This window comes from Sciurus vulgaris (assembly GCF_902686455.1).
Source record: "Sciurus vulgaris genome assembly, chromosome: 3".
Lineage (NCBI taxonomy): Eukaryota > Metazoa > Chordata > Mammalia > Rodentia > Sciuridae > Sciurus > Sciurus vulgaris.
The window spans coordinates 129583867-129601892 of record NC_136463.1 but is presented as its reverse complement, the minus strand read 5'-3'; the positions used below and the strand labels follow the sequence as shown (position 1 = coordinate 129601892).

At 32.8% G+C, this 18026-nt stretch overlaps 1 protein-coding gene across 5 annotated transcripts in view; it reads left to right on the top strand.

The window, feature by feature from the left end:
- LNPK (lunapark, ER junction formation factor) overlaps positions 1-18026 on the top strand; it is a 78875-nt gene that overhangs the window by 6508 nt on the left and 54341 nt on the right. For all 5 annotated transcript variants that reach the window (XR_013762663.1, XM_079132492.1, XM_079132494.1 and 2 more), the window contains exons 3-5: positions 2685-2726; positions 3441-3628; positions 13195-13253. Coding sequence is in view for 4 of the 5 variants with exons in the window: in XM_079132492.1 (XP_078988618.1) it covers positions 2685-2726; positions 3441-3628; positions 13195-13253 (289 nt within the window). In the remaining variant the exon portion in view is untranslated. The remainder of the gene's footprint in view (positions 1-2684; positions 2727-3440; positions 3629-13194; positions 13254-18026) is intronic.

Here is an 18026-nt window from a genome sequence, read left to right as displayed (position 1 = left end):
ATTTCAAAGTTAGTCGAAATGAAGTATTCTATACCACACTTATGTTTTTTATAGACTATATCTTTTTACTTAAAACTTGTAACAAATATGTATTAAAAGCATACTTTTAGGAATTATGGGTTAAACAAAATTAGAAAGGTAGTTTGAGTTTATTGAATAAGCCTTCAGAGTAAGTGTCTCAATTTTAGAGCTAGGAAATATGTTACATTGAAAAGTGCTCTTTTCAAATGGAAGAGAATAAACTACTTATTTCTAATAATGGGATCCTGCAATAACTTGGTATGTAATTTAATTTTTGACTATTGCTGGAACAATCTGTGTTTTATATTGGTGTTAGCTGATCCCCGGTGTATGTTTCTTTATTTTTCCAGCTGTCAGATAAAATTATATGTTTGCTGTTTTGAAGTAGATACCTATTATGAAATGGTTAAATATAGCTAATTAATATATGCATTGTTTGACACACAGTGATCTTTTTTTGTGGTGAGACCCTAACCTCCATTCTCCTAGCATTTTTTCTATAGTATATCATCATTAGCTATAGTCATTATGCTGTATAACTGATCTCCTGAACTTATTCTCCTTGTAATTCTCTTGCAATTTTGTATGTTTTGACTCCCACAAACAAATTCTCCAAACTCTCTCTCCACCAATTTCCCTAACCTCTGGTAATTATGATTCTGCTCTCTACTTCTACGAAATCAACTTTTTAAATTCCAAATATGAATGAGATGACCCCCTTCTTTAAAATCTTACGATAGTTCTGAGGATCAAATTTATCCTTTGTTTTTTTTTTTTTTTTTTTAGAAGGTCGAACCATATGAAATTGCTAATTCTACTACTTTGGCTTACCCAAAATGACATTTTCATATGATTCAACCTAATGTTATCAGCTCTGATAGGAACTGCAATGAGTGTGATACACTGTGTTCTGTTCAGCTGTTGAGTATGTAATTGGTAAATATTTTCTCAAGTGTTGTATGAACCTTTTGTCTTGTTTTTATTCTATGTGGTGTAAACATATCTTTGTTAAATAAGCTCTGCCATAATGAAGTATTCTTACATGCCCTTTAAAAATTTGATATTTCAAAATAAGTCTATTCTTTAGGAATCGGAATGAATGTAGCCTATTGTTTTTGACCTAAGTACTAAGTGAACTTTTAGCAATAGTGAATTAGACAGTCCTTGGTCCACATTTTTTTTTTTTTTTTTTTTGAGGTACTGGGGACTGACCCAGGGTCTCAGACTAGGCAAGTTCTCTACCACTGAGCAATAACCCCAGCTCAGTGGGGTTTTAAATATGTGAATGCTTTTGAATAATATTTATGTAAGAAAATTTTTCTTGGCTAAAAATGTATTTCCCTTTGAAAGTATGTTTTGTTGAGTTAAGAATGGTAAAAGTTGAGCTATCAGTTGAAAGTCCTCTGACTAAAAAGAAAGTAGAAAAACGCTTATATTTTAAATCTTACATAGTTCTATTTATAATTATAATTTTCATTTAAATAAATCTCAGTTATAAATAAATAAAAATACATATAGCTTAACAAGATTTGAGAAAACCCTCATTTTTGAATTAGCATTAGAATAAATTTTTTTTTTTTTTTTTTTTTTTTTTTATTTTTGGTGGTATTGGGGATTGAGCCTAACACCTTGAGCTAGTCACATGTTCCACAACTGAACTATATCCTGAGCTTTTTAAAATTTTATTTCAAGATGTCTTGCTAAGTTGCTCAGGTTGGTCTTGAACTTTTGATCTTCCTGCTTCGTGGATTTGCTGGGATTACTGGCATGTACTGCCACATCCAACTAATATGTTCTTTATTTTTTATTTTTATTATTCTAATTAGTTACGTGACAGCAGAAAGCATTTTGACTCATTGTACACAAATGGAGCACAATTTTTCATTTCTCTGGTTGTACATAATGCAGTCACACCATTCGTGCAATCGTACATGTACATAGGGTAATAATGTCTGTCTCATTCCACCATCTTTCACACCCCAATATCCCTTCATTTCCCCTCACTCCCTTCTGCCCAATCCAAAGTTCCTCCATTCTTCCCTTGCCTCCCCCTCCCCGTTATGTATCAACACCCATATAGTAGAGAAAACATTTGACCTTTGGGTTTTTGGGATTGACTTATTTTGCTTAGCCTGATATTCTCCAACTCCATCCATTTACCTGCAAATGCCATAATTTCATTCCTCTTTGAAAATGAGTAATATTCCATTGTGTATACATACCACTTTCTTTATCCATTCATCTATTGAAGGGCATCTTCAATAATTGGTTCCACAGTTTAGATATGTGAATTGAGCTGCTATAACATTGACGTGACTGTGTCACTGTAGTATGTTGATTTTAAGTCCTTTGGATATAGATTGAGGAGTGGGTCAAATGGTATTTCCATTCCAAGTTTTCTAAGGAATTTCCATACTCCTTTCCAGAGTGGTTACACCAATTTGCAGTTCCACCAGGAATGTATGAGTGTACCTTTTCCCCCACATCCTTGCCAACACTCATTGTTGCTTGTATGATAATTCATTCTGACTGGAGTGAGAGGAAACAACATGTTCTTTTGTGATTGTATAAATTAAAGTGTTTCTAAGTTTACAATAGTAAGTTTTATTATTTTTTTCAATAATAAGTTTTAATGCTGTCTCATTTCTGTTTTTCTATAACAGACAAAACCTTCAACTGTAGAAGTTCTAGAAAGTATAGATAAGGTATGTTCTTTAGCTCTGAGGCATTTTAATTCATTTTAGATGTTAAGTATTTAGTATGTTATTTTGTAGACTGAATCTAGTATGGGATTTTAGAGATGATGTCCAGTAAGCCTGAGAACTTAAATGTTCTTTCAAGAAGAATCCAAAGTTTCTCAGTGACTTATGAAGTCTCTATCAAGTAATAGAGATGTTAGAATGAAATTAAATCTACAGCATGGTATATCAGTAAAATGAAAGAGGTCTGCAAGAATTTCAGTCTGCAAAATTTTTATAACTTTTTATATTTTTTATCATTACAAAAAATGTTTATTCCCTTGGAATATTAGGAGTGATAAATAGAAATAATCTAGTATGGGTTACTATTTTAATTTTTATCAATTTTTTTATTGCTAGATTATTTTAAGGCCTTATATATGAAGTGTTAATACTTGTTTGACTCAACAAATATTTACTGATGTCAATTTCATTCTTCTAATGTTTACCAGTTATGTTCAAGATAGTCTTTAATTTTTCATTTTAAAAAAGTAATTTGTCAGAATAGACAAATTTTAAACTTCATTTTTAGTTTTTTCATATTGTTTTAAAATATCAGGGTATTATAATTCATTGACTTCTAATAGCTCATTCTAAAACACCTTTCATGTTAATTTTTAACAATTTAATTTTATATTGAAGTTTGAGATTTAATAATATGGAATAATTTTCTTTTAACAGGAAATTCAAGCATTGGAAGAATTTAGGGAAAAAAATCAGAGATTACAAAAATTATGGGTTGGAAGATTAATTCTCTATTCTTCAATTCTTTATCTGTTTACATGCTTAATTGTATACTTGTGGTATCTTCCTGATGAATTTACAGCAAGACTTGCCATGACACTCCCATTTTTTGCTTTTCCATTGATGTAAGTAAATTGTTCTTTTTGTTGACCTTTCTGTAGTCTAATGAGATAGTTTTAATATATTTAGTCTTTATTATGAAATGGTAGTGTCTCAGGTTGAATAAATTTGGATTATTTGCAATTGGAAAAATATTTCTTTAAAAAGTAGAACAATTGTCTTGAAGCTTTATTTGTAATCCAGCGTATCTGAGGGGTATCACCTACTGTTACTGATAATTATAACTCTATATGACAGTGTTTTATGATTCTCTAATAGATAGCTGTGATCCCCTAGAGGCTTTGAGCATGGAGAAGGTTTATAAAAACAAAATAGCAACTGCACATATGAATCTAATTACATTCCATTCTTCCCAGCTATCCTCCTTTCTTCAGTCACTTCTTTAAGGCAGTTGCCTCTGAAATATTTTATAATATAATACTTTACAGGAAATGTATTGTGATTAAGAATTTTGAGAGACAATTGAATAAAAAGCAAATTAAATCAACAAACATGGGTATCAATTTTGTAGACATTGGATTATAATGGTGTTTGGTGCACAGAATACAATATTTCTTGACTATAGATTTTAGACTCAGTACATTAAATCAGAAGTATGACAAATGCTATGAAAGAGAAGTACAGAATGCTATGGAGTTTTGACAGGGCTCTAACCCAGTCTGGAGTGGAGAGAAGGATCAAAGAAGTTGGTATTATTAGTTTTCCATTGCTGCCACTAATTGAGTAGCTTAAAACAACAACCAATTATTATATCAGACCTCTGTGGGTTAGAAGCCCGGGCAGTTTGACTGGGTCTTTGCTTATAGTCCATGTATCAGCTGGCTGGGGTCCTGTCTGGCGTCTTTGGGGGAAGAGTCTGCTTTTCAGGCTCAGTCAGGTTGTTGACCAACTCTGCTGTCTTTGAGTTCCTGTTTTGCCCTGAGCTGGGAGAAAGCTCTCTGCTTTTAACAGTTTAAGTGCTTATATCAGACCCATCAGGATAATCCAGGATAATCTTCCTATTTTAAAATCAACCAAGTAATGATCTTAATTACATCTGCAAAGTCTCTTCACAGCAGTTTCTACATTACTGTGTGACCATGGGACTTGAGAGATTGGAAATCATTGGTATGTGGGGAAAGATATCTTTAAAATTCTGCTATAGATCCTCTGAGGAAGTGACATTCCCCCCACCCCCCGAGCATACTGGAGATTGAACCCAGATCCTTGTGCATGCTAGGCAGGCATTTTACCCCTGAACTGAATCCCCAGCTTTAGGAAGTGATGTTTGAGATCGAGACCTGAGGATGAGTTTGTATATATAGGGTGGTGTGACATGATAGGTAGAGTGTTTTAGGCCAAAGAAGGCTCTGAGGTCAGCCAGAATATAGTAGGTTTAAAGAACTGAAAGAAGGCCAAAGAATGGAATATAGAAAAAAGGCTGAGTAGTTAGGCAAACAGTATTTCATGGGGGTCTTAGAGTTCATGATAAAGATTTTACCCTATATTCTAAAACTAATGGGAAGCCATTATAGCTACTAAGGGTACAATATAGAGAATAAATTAGAAATGATTAAGAATGGATCTGGAGTGGTTATTATAGTTGATAAGTAAAGAAATAATAGATGATAATTTTACAAGAGTGGTAGGGTCGAAGAGAAGCAGATGGATTAAAAAAGATTGAAGAGATTTAGGAGGTTGGATTGATGTAATATGGAGAGGCTTTTGGTAATTGGTTGGATATGGGAGAGATCAAAGATAAAACTCAAGTTTATGTCTTGGGAAATTTGGTTGATGTAATGTTACTCATCTGAATAGGAAACAACATGAGAAGGACATGTTTGGTGACTCACTGAGAATAAAATACTGCATATTTTCCATATGGAGTTGTCAAGTGGATGGTTGGGTATTAGTATGAAGTTTAGGAGAGAAAATTGAATGGGAATATAAATTTAGGATCTGGTAGCTTATAAATGTTAATCAAAGCCATCATTTTTCCATCCTTAAATATTAGACATCTGCATTGTGTTAGATATTGAGCTAGACCCTGATGATGGAAAAAGTAGTAATAAGATTTTTGCTCTTGCTGGGTGGGTGCAGTGGTGCAAGTCTGTAATCTCAGGAACTTGGGAGGCTGATGCTGGAGAGGCCAGTCCCAGCAATTTAGTGAGACCCTGTCTCCAAAATAAATAATAAATAAAGAACTGGGGATGTAGCTCAGTTGTAAGGCAAATCCCAAAATGATTTTTGCTCTCATGTAGCTTGCATTCTTTTGGGGTTGGAAAGACAAAAATAAAGAGAAGCAAATAAAGAAACAGCTAATTTAGAAAGAGAAATGCAGCGAAGCAAATAAACAGGGTGATATGATAGAAATAGGCTACTTTGATAGTTCTGGAAGATCTCTTTTGAGGAAGTGGTATTTGAGTTGAGAACTAAAGCACGAGGAAGAAAGAACCAGGACAAAGTTGGAATTTATGAAGATTATTTATATCCATTATATAATGACATATATAGCCATAGATACATGAAAGTCTTATCCCCAAAATATTAATGGCAGTTCTCTGTAGCTGGTAGAATTTTAAGTAGTTATTTCTCTCTATGTATTTTTAGGTAGTGTTTGAATTTTTTATATCATTATGTTTCTCATTTCCTAAAAACAAAAACCCAGGAGATTAGAGAAAATCTTTCCAGGGACAGAGAACCAAAAATGCAAAGGCTGTGAACCTGAAACAAATATGACTTATTTGAAGGGCAAAAGATAGACATATTTGGAATGTATGATGGAGAGGAAAAATAATTTGAACTGAGCTTGTTTAATTAGGTAGGATCCACATCATAGTAGGTTAGGGTTAGGAGTTAGAATTTAATTTTAGATGAAACAGGAAGCTTATATAGTGGAAGAATAGCATAATGAAATTTGAGTGAAGAGAATCATGCATACTGCCATGTGGGGATTGGATAAGAGGAGGACAAGAGTAGAAATACCTATGAAACTATTATAGAAGTTTAGAGACGGCAATAGATCAGACTTCCATTAACTTTGGAAGTCAGCAGATCATCTGAAAATATTTTGGAGGTAAAACTGATAGAATGATTTTTCTTTTTTGGGTACCAGGATTTAACTCAGGAGTACTTTACCACTGAACTGCACCTCCGGCCTGTTGATTGGTTGACTGATTGATTGATTAAGGATAGCTAAGTTGGTGAGGCTAGCCTTGAATTTGTGATCCTCCTGCCTCAGCCTCCTCACTGGGATTATAGTTGTGTGCCACCATGCCCAGCAAAATTGATAGAATTTGATGGGAGTAAATGGGAGGTAAAGGAAAAGAAGGAATCAAGGCAGATACTCAGGTGTTTGCTTTGAGATTTAGTGGGGGTAGGAGCTTTTCTTTGGGATGACTGTAGTAAAAAAAAAAAAAAAAAAAAGATTCATCTTGAGTGCTGGGAATATTTTAAAATGGGAGCTCCTGAAATCTGTACAAAGTTGAAAATAGATTTGTCTGTTCGAATGGGAGAGCTGAAATTGAGTGCATGCATAATATTGCAGAATAATTGTCTCTGCTAGTCCCCCCACCTCTTTTTTCTTTTTGTTTGTTTGTTTGTTTTGTTCTGTTTAGATGTTGGGCGTTGAACCCAGAGCTTCATACATTTTAGGCAAGTTCTCTATCACTGAACCATATCACCAGTCCCTCTGCTAGTTTCTTCATTTTCTTAATTTTTAGAAATCTTTTAGAATTTTTTATTTTTATCATCCCAGGCATAGTAGTGATTTTGTAATGCTGAACTCCTTTCCTTTGTTTCTTTTCATTTATTTTTTAATAAAAAGAGAAATTCTACTTGACATCCATTTCTATATAGGAATTGATTTCTAATTCTAAAGGATTTGTTTCAGTTGCAGAAGAATGTCTGTTAGGGATCTCTACTCTGCTAATCCTAATGACTGTGTACAAGTTGTGAGCCATTGATCTGGTATTGATTTATAAGAATTTTTTTATTGGCAAATCACATACTAATTTTTTATTTTTTTTAAAACGGTGCTAGGATTTAACTCAAGGCGTCATGCATGTTAAGCACCACTGAGCTACATCCTTAAACCTAATTATTTTTTAAAAGTAGAAAAATTTCATTTTTTTAAAAGCATAACTTTTAAAATTTGACCTATTTTGAGTATGAAGCTTTTTAAAAATTTTACCATGTCCCCGTGACTTGTGTGTCACCTGCAGCTACAATTTCTCAACTCGTTAAGCTTCAGGGCCATTTCTCACTTTATCTCATTCACATTTATGACCTTGTTTTCAACTGTTGGAGCTTTTATTTCAGTAAGCTCTTCACTTTTGGAAGCACAGAGTAGTTATCAAACAAAGAATAGAATTGTCCTCCTGATTGATGATAATCAAAAAAGCATGAAATAGAATACAATAATGTGAAAGTGGATGTTGTATAACCACAAAATTGTTTTGGCTGTGTATAAGGTAAGTGTTGACCCATCTTGGCCCTGTATTTTTTTTTTTTCTTTTGAAATAGTTTGAGAGCTGAACTAGAATTTACTTAAAGTATTGGAGGCAGAAGAATTAACAAAATGTATTGCTTTACTCTTCATATTTTACATGGATTATGTAGCTTAGAAATCTGTCTGATCCTCTCCAAAATGGGAGAGCTGTTTATGCTTTCCCACTTTCCCAAATGCTTTCCTTGAGAGGTCATGGATCAGGACTAAGCTATTCTGAAATTGTCTTTTATGGTAGAATATTAATATTCTACATAAGATACTTTGAAATTTTATTGTATCTTCTATTCAGTATGTGATATGAAAGAACGTGGTATGTTTCTGTTGTTTTTCTACCTTTCAGTTTGAAAGTTTGAATAGTCTATTTGTATTTTTCTTATATTTTTAACTTTTACTGAAATTTAAATTATAATCTAAATGCCAGATTTATGTCATAGGATCATAAAGACTATAAATCATAGTGGGGGAAAGTTTGGGTTACAATTAGTTTTGTATTTATGCATTATATTGGCAGATACACATTACTTTAGGAGTTGGTTGATTTTAAAATCTAAGTAAATGACCATCAAGTTTTATCTCTACCATTAATTTTTTTTTTTTTTTTTTTTTTTTTTGATGGACTGGGGATTGGAACCCAGTTCTTTGTGCATGTTAGGCAAGAGCTCTACCACTGAGCTCTACCCAAACTTACAAACTTTTACTCCTGGATACCTTATTTTCATAAATTTTAACCTTTTTAGGTATTCCATTAACTATAATTTCAGAGATCAAGTTCCATAAAATGTCGACTTTCCCAGAGGACTCATTGTATTTTTCCTTAAAATTGGACTTGAAGGGAGAAAATTTAAGCAAGGGAATTAAGGTAGAATTAAGTTTTTCTATTTCTTTTCTGGTATCTCTATTTAAATTGAAAAAACCTTAAGGATAGGGCTTTGCTCTTGCATGGTTTTAGACTTCTGAGCCCCCAGAACCACAAGAAATAAAATTCCATTGTTTATAAACTATCCTGTCTCAGCTATTCTGTTATAGCAACACAAAACAGACTGAGACAATAAGTTGGTACCAGGATTGAGGTTGTTGCTATTACCAATACCTGAATTTGTGGGAGCAGCTTTGAAATTATTAATAGGTAGAAAGAAACTGGAATAGTTTTGAGGCAAATAAAGAAATAGGCCCATATTGCTATGAATGGAGTGTTAAGGCCTATTCTGGTGAGGGCTCAAAAGAAGAGAATACCTGTAGATAAAGTCTAAAACTTGAGATTATTTAAGTGGTTGTGAATAGAATGTTGGTAGAAATGTGATTGGTAAAGGTAATTCTGATGAGGTTGCAAATGGAAATGAGTAAGAAGGTACAGGAAACTGGAATAAAGGCCATTCTTGTTACAGCGCCAAAGAATTTGGCAGAATTGTTTCCATATCTTGGGCTTTATGGAAGGCAGAATTTAAGAGTGATAAACTTGAATATCCAGGGGAAGCTAAATAGATTACATTAAATATTGAGTCACTCTTGAATTCCAGAAAAAATTTCTACTTTCATTATTGTGATCATTTAAACAAACACCTAAAAGCCTTTTTTTTTTTAATATTCTTTAATGCTCTAAAATAGTTTAATATTGACATGATCTGTTCTCTATAGTTTTGGTAGATACTGTGATTTATTTATTTGGTTTGTTTTTTTTTAGAGAGAGGTTATAATATAAAAGTTATTTTCTAGTGGCAAGTATGTGTTTGTATGTTTTTGTTTTATTTACTATTTCTAGTTTTATTGTATCACTTTCAGAGAATGTTGAGTAATATATCTATTTTCAACTTACTGGATTTTTTTTGATGGCATGCTTTTGGTTACTTTTTGTGAGTGTTTCATAAACACTTGATGTATTCTGTTTATTCAGGTATGTAGTATTATTACTGAAAGTACCTTATATTATAAAACTTTCTGTATCCTAATAGCAATCTACTTCTACTTTTCCATTTATTTCTTTTTATTTTTTTAGAGTTGATTCTTTTTTATTTGATGTTTAGATACTTCCATTATATCTTCATTGTAAACACATCCTTTTAAAACAATTTTACTTCATTGTATTTTATTTTTGCAGTACTGAGGACAGAACTGAGGGCTGCACACATGCCATGGAAATGCTTTAACATTGAGCTGCACCCCTAGTGTTGAAATAATTTTTAATTTAAAAATAATTATAGACTTCATGATAAGTTACAAAAAAAAATACAAGCAGCTGTGAATCATCCTTTTGTCCACATTGTATATACTATCCGCTTAATTATCATTTTGTAGTCCTCTTGATTATCAGAGCAATTGTCAGTCATAGTCCTTGTGTTAGGTAACCTGTATATTTCTTATTGGCTCTAAAGTGTAGGAGTGGTGTTTAAAAGGAGGGGCACTGTGGCATAAAATATGGAAGGGTAGATTAACACTGATACTGTGTGGCAACTCTATAGAAGATATAAGAAAAAACAGTGTACATAGTTTGTTACCTCTGTGGTTTCAGACATCCACTTGGGGTCCTAGAACATATTCTCTGTGATTAAGAGTATAGTACTTTATGGGACTTTTCTATTTTAGGAGGCTTGATGAAGGGTGTGCTTAACTTTTTTGTCTTTAACTCCTTTTCCATCGATAAGGGCAATGTTCAGTATCTTTTTTATTGTTTGGGTAGTTTTCCAGGTACCATATAGGAATCCACTACTTACTTGGTATTTTCATATAAAAGTAAATCATCACAATATAAGAAATGTGTATTAGTTATCTATTACTGTGTAATAAATTCTCTCAGAATTTAGCTTAAAACAACAAATGTTTATTATATCTCAATTCCTGAAGGGCAAGAATGTTGGGAGTAGCTTAACTGGGTGGTTCTAGCTCATAGTCATTTTATATGAATTGGAGTTAAGCTGTTAACTGGGGCTGCAATAATCTCAAGGTTTAGCTAATTTGCACAATCACAGTAGATAAAGTTATCGCAGAAACTTTTTTTCTTCTGTTGGTATCCAATCTCCAGTTATATTGCTAGATACTGTTTTCTTTTTTCTTTTGCCAGCATCAACATTGTCTTTTGCCTGATTTTCTTTATTCTGAGCTTTGACTATTTCCTTGAGATCTTTTTCTTTTCATCAGGTCATATTTTGTAAGTCTGTGTTTAGGTTCATTTTTCTTTGCATTATCCAAAGAATCCTAAATTATGGTTGTTTTGCCATCTCCAAAATGGGTTCTGAATTCAAATACAAAGATAATATCTGGTGTAGTCTTATATACATTTTGACTAATTTTTCCTGTGTTTTCTTCTCAGCTCTCACATATACACAGTTGTTAGCTGCTTAGTTTCTTTGCTGGGTGTCTAGCACACCTTTGGTCTTCACCATACAGGCTGTTCTATAGACTTCCTTGACTCCCTCCCAACCCCCCACTTTTTGTGGGGATTGAACCTGGGGGTGCTCATCTACTGAGCTACATCCCTGGTCTTTTTTATTTTTAATTTTGAGACATGATCTCAAGCTAAATTGCCAACATTGGCCTCCAACTGGGGATCCTCCTGCCTCAGCCTCCCCAGTACCTGGGATTCCAGCTTCCCTGACTATTCTCATGGTAACACTCTTTTATTAGAGCAAGTAATCCAAGAGAGAAATAAGAATGAATGAAAGAGGAGGCCTCATGTGGAAGCTACAAGACTTTTATAAATTTATCTTGAAGTGACATATTATTACCTCTGCCATATGCTGTTGGTTACACAGACTGGCACTGGTAGGAGAAGACTATACTAAGGTCTGAATATAAGGAGACAGGGATCACTGGTGACCAGAAGATCTGATGAGAACAATTTTTGTGAGCAAAGGTTTATTTTGGGTCTCACTGTTTCAGAGGTCCCAGTCAATAGAAGGCCAGCCCCATTCCTTGGGGCTGAACATCATGGTGGAAAGGTGTGGCCGAGGGAAGCGCGCGTGTGAGTGCACATGTGTGCGTGTGCTCAAGCACTCCTCTCAACAAGGACCAAATATATACCCCCAAAGGCATAACCCAAGGGACCCACCTCCTCCAGCTGCACACTACCTACCTATAGTTCCCATTTAATCCCCATCAGAGGATTATTAATTCACTGATTAGGTTAAGGCTCTCATAACTCAATCATTTCACATCTAAACTTTCATTGTCTCACACATGGGCTTTTGGGGGGGATACCTCATATCTAAACCATAATACTCCCCAAAATAACAATAGTGTGTTTTAGAGTGGAAAATAATTTTCATACTTATATTCTGAATGTATATCCAGATGTATTTTTGTTTAAAATGAGTAATGTTTGTATATATTCTATAGAGAGAAAGTTTTTTTTTTTTTTTTTTTTTTTTGCTGTATTTATATTGAATTTAAGAGAGGACCTTGACTAGTTTATGATTAGGATTATTTTTGAGTTTCTTTTAATTCTTTTAATATCACTTGATATCTTACTCTAATGCAAGGCCTCACTTATTCTTATACCATCTTTAGTAGAAGGAGGTATTTAGCTAGATTTTCTTAGCAAGTTCTTATTTGAAGGTGAGTTTTTTTTGTTGTGTATCTTTCCCCAGATAGCTTACTCTATTGAATAGAGAAGATTCCTCCAATTTTAAATAGTAGGAAAGGAATAGCAACTTACATTAATGTAATGCTGTTAACATTTGTAAATGCAAAACATGCTTGCCCTAATACATGAGAAAAAGATGGAAAAATATTTTGGAATGATACTTGGTATGAAAAGATTTTATAATATTGTTCTTATTCTTTTAGGGGTTTCATGGACCCCTTTGGAATTGATGAAAGCAATGATTTCTCTAGAGAAATGCATTCAGGCACACCAATGCAGTTTTGCAATTCAGGGGCCCCTTTAAAATGTCCATGAGTGTCAGGTTGAGACCCCCTTCTTTTAAAGCTCAGGTACACTTCTAATGCTACATGACAGAAAGCAGCACATTTTGATTTTTATTATATAAAGGGAAATAGTATACCTAACTGTGGAAATACATGTTTTTATTTTATATGGTTTCTAATTCACCTAATGATTTTTGTTTCTGAATTTTGCTTCTCCTTTAGCATCTGGAGCATAAGAACCGTGCTTATTTTCTTCTTTTCCAAGAGAACAGAAAGAAATAGTAAGTTTAAATTCCAAGATTTTATTAAAAAAAAAAAAAAAAACTATTAATAGGTACCTATGGTTTGTAAGGCAGGTTGTGAAATGATATATTGAAATGTTAATGTGGTAAACATTGAAGAATTTTTACCAAAAAGCATAAGCAATGTTAAGAATGATCTGGATGGTTCTATTGTTAATTTGTGTTATTTCTTATTCATTCAGAATTTTTTTGAACAAAACATTTCTTTAAATTGAGACATTATATTTACTAAATTCATCTTTATAGGAAACATTGGTATAGAGTAAATTATACTATACATCTTTTGACTTGTTCTGTCAATTGCACCTCTCTATTTCACTTCACAGCCCCTTGACTTTTGTTTTAATTGAAATATACAAAGAGTGATAAAATCTGCTTCTGTTTATGTCCTATAAATATATTAAATTTGAAAGATTTTTCAGGTCTCAAATGCATGAATTACAAGTAACCAGAGGTAAACATGTTTCATTTTAAGTTAACTTTCTATATGATGTGCTTTTCATTTTTTTTTAATTTTAACTTTTCACTACCCAAAAATAGACTTAATAGTATCTTGAACCCTCATATACCTATAACTCATCCTAAATAGTTATCAGCTCATGGTTGATCTTGTTTCTTTTTTATCTTTACCCACTTCATCACCTGTATTATTTTGAAGTATATTCCAGATATATCTATCTACAATGGACTCTTAAAAATATTAAGTACAATGCATTATCACACTTAGAAAAGAATTCTTAATATCATAAAGTATTAAATTAAAAATATTAAATTTCTAATTGTTTCATGAACATCATTTGCTGTAGAAAATATTTTGTCTGTTTGAGCTAGGATCCTAATAAGGTTTGTACAAATACAAGACTCTGAAACTACCCTCCTTGCTCATGATCTCTCTTCTACCCAGTTTACGGCCTGTGGTGTAAGCCAAATGACATTTTTTCTTTTTTTTTTGCAGACACCCTTGACTCTTTTGTCCCTTTCCACATCCTATTTATCTGGCAAACCCCATCCTGTTTACATATAATTATATGCTTAATTCATATTACAACTACTACTTAATCGTGTCAGAACAGCTAAACTTGTTAGAGGAAAATCACACAGCATACTGACCAGACTCATTTTAAATAGACTGTAGATAACAAGTATACAACACTGGTTCTATTATAGTTCCCTAGTAAATTCACTTTTTCCTATTGAATCACTTCTGCTGACAAATAATCCTACTTCAGTACAACCATGGGAAGGAAGGGACCTATCCTGACCCCATATTCCTTTTAAATTATCACCTATTTCTCTCCTTCAAAGTAAACTTCCTTAAACAGTTTATAGTTGGTAGCTCTTTTCTCACCACACCTATTGCTTCTTGACCTGTTTTGTTGAGGTTTTGTTTTCCCCACTTTTTACTGCAGTGGCTTATTTCAAGGTTGCTAATGCTCTGTTTCTTGTCAAAGTTAGTTGTCAGTTTTCTTTTCTCATTCAACTTGATATCTTAATAGTAGTCAAATTAATTCGGTTATCATCTCTTATTCTTAAAACATTTGTATCTTTAAGCTTTTTTTTGACACTTCACTAATCATTTCTTTCTTAGTTTTATTTGCTTGTATGCATCTCCTATGCTGAATTTCTATCTTTGGCGTTTTCTTTTTGGTAATTTGTTTAAATACATGTTATCCAATAGATTATTCTATAAAAGTAGTCTGTATTTACTGTTCAGTATGGTGTCTGCTAGTTATTTCTCTTGAATTGTGGCTAATGCAGCTGTTCAGCCTGTAGCTGAAGGCTTTTATACCTAGTTGTGTAATTGACAGTTCCACTTGGGTATCTAGTAGTCATCTCATACTTAACATAGCCAAAACAGAATTATTATTGCTTCTCCCCTTTACTCCCTCTTTCCCATATGTGTTCCTCCCTCATCTTCCCCATTTCAGTAAACAGTTACACTACACAATTTTTTGTTAATATCTCCATTAATTAGGCTCTCCAGAGAAACAGAACCAATAGAGGATCTATTTGTCTCTGCCTGCCTACCTATCTACCTATCTATAATAAGGAATTGCTTTATGTGATTATGGAGGCTGAAGTTCCAAGATTTTTAGTTAGCAAGCTGGAGATCCAGGAGAACTAATGATTTATTTCCAGTCTAAGTCTGAGAATCAAGAGTACCAATTTTATAAGTTGTAGTCTGAAAGCTGGCAGGTTTGAGATCCAGGAAGAGCCAGAGTTTCATGTTTAAGTCTGAAAGCAGGAAGAAATGGATTTCCCAATTCAAGGTAGCTAAGCATAGGGAGTTTCCTTTTACTTTGGGAGAATCAGCCTTTTTGTTTTATTTAAGCTTTCAACTGGATGAGGAATACCTCATTTTAGGGAAGGTAATCTGCTTTACTAAGTCTCCCAAATGTTAATCTTGCTTCAGAACACCCTCAAAAATATCTAGAATTGTGTTTGACCAAATATCTGGACACCCTGTAGCTCAGTCAATAAACATATAAAATTATCATACTTTATTTTTCTTTCATATTCATTTATATTACTAGCAAGTTGCTTCAGAACACCCTCAAAAATATCTAGAATTGTGTTTGACCAAATATCTGGACACCCTGTAGCTCAGTCAATAAACATATAAAATTATCATACTTTATTTTTCTTTTATATTTGTTTATATTACTAGCAAGTTGCATCATCTTTACCGCCCAAATTATCTTGAATCTGACCAATTCTCACTGCTACTATTACAGTTCTAGTTTAAGCCATTGTCCTCTCTTCTTTGTGCTATTGCAGTAGCATCTTCACTAGTTTACCTTTTTTTTTTTTTTTTTTTTTTGCCAATACTGGGATTGATCATAGGGCCTTGCATATACTAGGCCAGTCCTCTACCACTGAGCTACATGCTCAGCCCTTTTAAAATTTATTTTTGAAACAGGGTCTAGCTAAATTGCCCAAACTGACTTTGAACTTGTGATTCTCCTGCCTCAGCTTCCTGAGTAGCTAGGATTACAGGTGTATACAACTGTGCCTAGTCCTTAACTGGTCTATTTTTTTTTTTTAATATTTATTTTTAGATGTTGATGGACTTTTGATTTATTCATTCATTTATATGTGATGCTAAGAATCAAACCCCCTCACACATGCTAGGCAAGTGCTCTACCACTGAGCTACAGCCCCAGTCCAACTAGTCTATTTTTAAGGTGTAAAGCAGATCTTGTGTTTCTTTTGCTTAGAGTTCTCTAATGACTTTTTGGTTATAATCAGAATAAAATCTGAATTCTTCCCCTGACTCTATGATTTATACTCTTTTTTCTGACTTTATGTTCTTTCACTTTCTTTTTTTTCACTTTTGCTTCAGTTATACTGATCATTTTCTGTTCTACAAACAAGTTTTCTGAACCTCAATTTCCTAATTTATAAAATGGGAACAGAAATACTGATTTTGACAAGACTGTTACAAGTATCAAATGTAACTATGTGAAAGCCCATAAAAATTGCAAGATGTCATACAGATATGAACTGATGGTACTGAGTCTTCTTTTCCAATCTTCATTCTTTTAGTTTTTTGCACTGAGTTAGGACCCAGTACAATATTGATTTGAAATGGAAATAAAAGCTGTCTTTATCTTGTTCCTGATTTCTGTGGAAACACCTTTAATACTTTATAATAACTATGACATTTACCCTAATATTTTAAAATACTGCTAATTTTATCAGATTAAGAAAATTAATCTTATACTGCTTTCAGTGATATTTAGTGTTATAGTAGATGATGATAGGATAGGAAGAAGTTTAAAGCAAATATGCTCTCTGACTTTCAGAAATAACAAAATAGCAAATGATATGAAAAAATTTATTTCTAAAGAGTCCTCAGGAATACTTCATTATGGAAAATACATATTTGAATATTTTAACTTATAAACAGTCAAATCTGAACATGGTTATTATATAAAAGAGTCACACACATGTATTTTTTTTTTTTTTGCTTCAAAAATTTATTTCCAGGGTCCTTTATAATTTTTAAAACCTCACTAATTCATTAGAATAGGCATTGCATGTACACTTAAAGCAGGTTTATAAAAGATTATCTTATATTCTTACACATTTTTTAAAAACAATGTCAGGTACCTGGTATATTTTTTAAAAACTGAGGTTATTAGTTGTATATTGTTTATTAGTTTTAGTTGAACCCAGTGTAGATTAAAAGCAGGGATTGGCAAAATTATAGCCTGTGAGCCAAATTCTGTCCACCACTGTGTATAGCTTGTGATCTAAGAGTGGTTTTTACATTTTAAAATCTTTGGAATAATTAAAAAGAACTATAATATTTTGTGATTGTGATTCAATTTTATGAAATTCAAATTTTAGTTTTTATTGGAACATAACCATGACATTCATTTATGTGTTGTTTATAGAACTCATTCATTCTACAGAGGCAGAATTGAATAATTATGATAGACTGTGTAGTTCTTATCACATTATACTGTTGTAGAGCAAATCATATCTCATTTCAGATTATTCTATGACAAATCACAGTGGTACACTTATAACTTGACAGTATTTTAAGTGCCACATGTATTTGGTGTACTATGATAATTTTATTTATTTTAATTACCATGCATATTTACCATGTGAAAACAAGAAAAGAAAAGTAGACTTTGAGTGTTTTTTAGGACACAATGGAATGTGGACTGTTATCAAAATGCAGAGGCATTATAGTTGTGCTAAAAGAATATAGTATGTATTGATACTACCATACTAAGTATT